At 33.4% G+C, this 5,035-nt stretch overlaps 1 protein-coding gene across 1 annotated transcript; it reads left to right on the top strand.

Moving 5' to 3' along the window:
- Nucleotides 1-2,867: 2,867 nt before the first annotated feature.
- On the top strand, nucleotides 2,868-4,962 carry LOC7490007 (peroxidase 10). Its single transcript, XM_024608490.2, has 4 exons — nucleotides 2,868-3,154; nucleotides 3,641-3,832; nucleotides 3,936-4,101; nucleotides 4,452-4,962. Exons 1-4 carry the CDS (start codon nucleotides 2,903-2,905, stop codon nucleotides 4,859-4,861), a joined length of 1,020 nt encoding a protein of 339 aa, XP_024464258.1. The 5' UTR covers nucleotides 2,868-2,902; the 3' UTR covers nucleotides 4,862-4,962.
- The last annotated feature ends 73 nt before the right edge of the window (nucleotides 4,963-5,035 follow it).

Here is a 5,035-nt window from a genome sequence, read left to right as displayed (position 1 = left end):
GGATTTTTAGTTTTAGTTTCCATTTTTGGAAAAATCTAAAATAAATCCCTAACTATATTTATAGAATTCTCAGTTGAGTCACTAAACCTGTTTTCGATCTCAATTGGGTCTTCATAGGCTTAGAAAATTCTCAATTCATCCATTCAAATAAGTGTACATTTATGCATAAAAATGAATCTATTTCTATAGTGTTTGAAACTATTAAGAATTCAACAAAACTAAAGGGACTCAATTGAGATAAAAAAAAATTGCTTTCAGGACTCAATTGGGATTTTGAGTTTTTCCCCCAATTTTCTATTCCATTTTCATATTTTAGGCTGCCATACGAGTCATTTTACTTAAAACCCAAGTAGACTCTGCCGACAAGAAGAGATCATCATCTTTCTCACGAGAGCTTTAACCAGCGCAAGAGAACATGTCAAGATTATATTGGTCAATAAATTACCACCTCTGCAGTTTCATCCAATGGAAGAAACAATGTTTCTTTCGTTTTCTTGTTCCTGCCATCGTTTTGTCATGAAGGAATTTGGCAGAGTCACACCAAGAATATTATTCAATGAACTGGGTGCAGGTGTACATTTCAACATTAATGTTATCTGTAATAAACTATATATAGTATCTTAATTTTGCTCCTATCAAGTAGTAATAATGAAGAGGATAGAAATAGAGATTTTTAAAAAAATATTTTTTATTTAAAAATATAAAAAATTAACATATTTTTTTACAAAATATCTATACATCAAAATTATTTAAAATTAAAAAAACTAAAATTAAAAAAAAAAAAAAAAAAAAAAGAGTTAAACCACAGTTTCAAACAACACCCAAGTTGACACATGTACTTCCACTCATAAATTAGTAATTTTAAAGCTAGATATTATGAGCATATAGTATCTTAACTTGTCATCTTATCTTTTTTACCAAGTTGACTTGGCCTGGAATTTGCTGTCATATCCTCTATCAATATGAGATCCTAGTCACAGTTTAATTAACTTCAAATAAATAATAATAATAATAATAATAAAAAGAGCACATGTATATATGAATCTTATAAAATAGCTAAGGTTGTTGGAATCAATTAATAGAGATAGGTCGAATTCAAGTGTTTGGAATAAAAAGAATTTCATTATTTTTAATTATTATTATTATCCTTTATCCCTTTCATCTTCCTCAAAACTTTCCTTAAAAACCACAGCAAACAAGACATGACATCAACTTCTCGTTGCACAGTACCATATTTTGTTGAAGAAATCAAAACACGACAAGCAAGATAGATTATAATGACTCCATCAATTCATAATTTCACAAGCACAAATCACGCTTTTGAGATTTTTTTTTTTTTTTTTTTTTTTTTGTATCTAGAAGCAAAGATTCTTCTACTTCTTTCTCAAAATTATAGTGGATGTCTTTGAATTGTAAAAATACTAATAAATCTTAATCCATCACCCCCATGTATCTATATTTTTTCCATAGTTTTGTCTTACTTGATGGGAGTGGGAATTAAATTCTTCAGTTATCGCTTTTTTTGTATACAAGTGAATGATTAGGTCAGTCCCTGGAATTATATGTCACTAACTACAGCATGCGCATGGCATTACTTATATGCTTTTTTTTTTTTAATAATTGTGGGTGGTCGGTTTAACTTACATGTATCTCAATTAATTTCTTGATATTTTAAAATTAATAACCATGTAAACCTTCAACAATCCTGAGATTTATGGTATTTAAATTAGTAATTTTTGAAAAACAAACACGTATCTTTACTAGTTAACTTACAGCAATCTAAAAAGCATTGTATACATGCTCTTGAGCCATCAAGTAGTGGTCCAGCTTGTGCATTGCTCCTGGCAAATCAGATCCTAAGAAAGTGTCTGAGCTGGTGCAGATAAAATTTTCGAAGTTCATGGGCACAGTGATCTTCGTTAGTTATCAGTGAAGCTCAGTGGAGACCCGTGCATGAAACATGTAATCTATGATTATATCCTCTAATAATCTTGGAGCTTGTACCTAGCCAAGGTATTTTCTCTCATTAATCTAATATCTTACGTGATTAAAAAAAATATAATATTTGCGTGATTAATATAGGGCAAAAAACAAAAGAATAATGAAGGGTCGTGGATGCCAATTAACTGGGCTCATATTGAAGTCATTAATTTCCTTGTATTTAAGAGTCATTTATGGAGGGCTGATTTTTTTATTTCGTTAAATGTTTAATACAGATGTTCGTGTCTTGATCAAACCTTCTGGTTCCCATTATATATGAAGCCTATGATCGATAGATAAAAGGGTTGACGTGTTTTGATGTGATCAATCTCAAGAAGTGGAAGATTAATTAAATAAGCTTACTAATCAACTTGTTAAATTAGTAATTACGTTGTCTCGAATTATATTGTCTTGGTAAGATTAATTATTTGTAAATAAATAAAAACAAAAAAGAGTGCACTTATCGCACACAGAGTACCATTAATTACTAATTTAATCTCACTTATTCAAAGCCATTTTAAGATTAAATTTGGTTCATATGTATCTAGAAAAGAACTAGAAATAAGGGATCATCAACGTGTAAATACAAGTTAATCCGAGTGAATTATTTTTATTTTAAAAAAAATATTTTTTTTGAAGAAAATAACATTTTCTCTCAGTGACTCAACTGGATTAGGGCGAATGACTTTTTATTTTATTTTATTTAACTTGTACAGCTACACTCTTTAAAATCATGGATTTTCAAGATTAACTTGTTGGATTTGATTAGCAACCATGCTTTACACAGTGACAGTGGCTTGTCCACTTTCCGAGCTCAACCAATGAATCTCTTCGTCTCTTCTTTGTTTGCCCTATAAATCAGCACAAGGTCCCCGCATTGAAGGCCATCACAATCAGCATTGCACAGCTTCTTCACACTCACATGCAAATGGCTAAGACACTCTTCTCATACTTCACCATTCCCTTGTTTCTTTGCTTGTCTTCGCTTCACTTAGTCACTTCCTTCCCTTTTGCTAGTGGTCAGATTGATTACAATTACAACTACAATTACTATGACAGGTCATGCCCCCGATTGGGAATGATTGTTAAGTATGGTGTCTGGGCTGCTTTCAAGAATGACACCAGAATCGCTGCATCCCTCCTTCGATTGCATTTTCATGACTGCTTTGTAAACGTAATACTACTTCTTAATCCATTTCTCTCTTGTCACAGGGTCAATTTTCTCGGCAAAATTTCCGGCCCTTGTGCGGCAGTCTAATCTTGCTAGACTCATTCTTTCGCTTACCTATTTACTTGTTGTGTTTGCTTATAACTAGCTTGTCCCACAAATCCAAGAGATTACCTACATTCTTTTAATGTTGTAAATAAGAGAAATACACAAATGAATATAAATAGAAACAAGCACACAAGTTATTAACAGGAACCAATCTTAATCTTTTACTAACATAAAAGATATACACAAGTCCATCTGCGTGCACATTTATTCTGCCTTCAGAACCTGCAACTTGATTGCACCCTTAACATGGTTAGAAATTGAGACTTACTGGATAGATAGAGATTGGATTTATTTCTCATGTTGGGTCAAAACTGAAGAGCAGGCTATAATACTATATGCACATGACTTGAAATTTATTGACCAACTTATATAATGATCTTATAGGGCTGCGATGCTTCGATACTTTTAGATGACACGATTGATTTCAGGGGAGAGAAGAATGCTTTTCCTAACCGTAATTCAGTTAGAGGATATGAAGTCATTGAAAGTATCAAGGCAGATGTTGAAAACGCTTGCTCATCAACTGTTTCATGTGCTGATATATTGACTCTTGCAGCAAGAGAATCTGTCCTTTTGGTACTAACATTGCTCATATTCTTTATTCATTCATCGTGCTCCTACGACATATTCTATTCTTTGTTCTAAAATCTTTATCCATTTACTTCATTTTCTGGTTCAGTCAGGAGGGCCTTATTATCCTCTTTCATTTGGCCGAAGAGATGGATTGACAGCAAGTGAGAAGGCAGCTAATGAACAATTGCCATCACCTATTGAACCACTAGAAAACATCACTGCTAAGTTCACATCAAAGGGTCTTGATATGAAGGATGTTGCAGTCCTCTCAGGTTCTTGCCCTTTTCACTCTCTGGTCATCGCTCTCGATTTTAAGCTGTCAATGGAGTGATGTTCTTGTTCAGATCACAATTCAGAACTTTTGATTCCATATATGCCTTGCATTCATAGAGCTTAAATTATAGCGACGAAGTTTGCGACACCTCTTCTTTTAATTGGTTTAGACGACCACATTTTGTCGTCATATATATTATCCATCGTTACCTTCTATAAATTTCTTAAGCTCGGGTTTTTGACGACGGAACTTTTGGCGACAGCACAACCCAATGAGCAGAACAGAACTTTTTTACTAATTTCTAATACCGTGGACACAAATAATTAATTAGTTTCTTGTTAATTACAGGAGCACACACCATAGGTTTTGCTCAATGCTTTACCTTCAAGAGGAGGCTCTTTGATTTCAAAGGCACCGGCAAGCCTGACCCCACACTAGAATCTTTGGCCTTGACAAACTTACAAGGCATGTGTCCAAATAAGGATGCATCAAACAGCAATCTTGCTCCTCTTGACTATGCAAGCACATACCGATTTGACAATGCTTATTATGTGAACCTCGTGAACAGCACTGGCCTTCTTGAATCTGATCAAGCTCTGATGGGGGATCCAAGGACTGCTGCACTTGTTACTGCCTACAGTTCAAATTCGTATCTTTTCTCGGCTGATTTTGCATCATCAATGACGAAGCTTAGCAATCTTGGTATACTTACAGGGAGCAATGGGCAAATTAGAAAGAAATGCGGGTCTGTTAACTAAATATATATATGTCATGTGAATTTATATGGAACTTGTGATGTTCATCCAGCGGATGATTATGTAACTGACGTTTTTGATATAAAAAAAAAAGGGTTTATTCAGTGATTCTAATGGGGATTGATTTGTTATTTTCCAAGAATAAAATAAAAAATATCTTGGAATTTTTATATAATA

Source organism: Populus trichocarpa, chromosome 9 (genome assembly GCF_000002775.5).
Source record: "Populus trichocarpa isolate Nisqually-1 chromosome 9, P.trichocarpa_v4.1, whole genome shotgun sequence".
Lineage (NCBI taxonomy): Eukaryota > Viridiplantae > Streptophyta > Magnoliopsida > Malpighiales > Salicaceae > Populus > Populus trichocarpa.
Note: the sequence above shows the minus strand (reverse complement) of the source record. Positions and strands in the feature narration are given on the sequence as shown.

What these genes read in the sequence shown, in the direction of transcription:
- LOC7490007 (XM_024608490.2), top strand. Translation starts at nt 2,903, where the DNA reads ATGCAAATGGCTAAGACACTCTTCTCATACTTCACCATTCCCTTGTTT. An exon ending in TTCATGACTGCTTTGTAAAC is followed by an intron (nt 3,155 to 3,640) that starts GTAATACTACTT and finishes ATGATCTTATAG; the next exon opens with GGCTGCGATGCTTCGATACT. An exon ending in CAAGAGAATCTGTCCTTTTG is followed by an intron (nt 3,833 to 3,935) that starts GTACTAACATTG and finishes TTTCTGGTTCAG; the next exon opens with TCAGGAGGGCCTTATTATCC.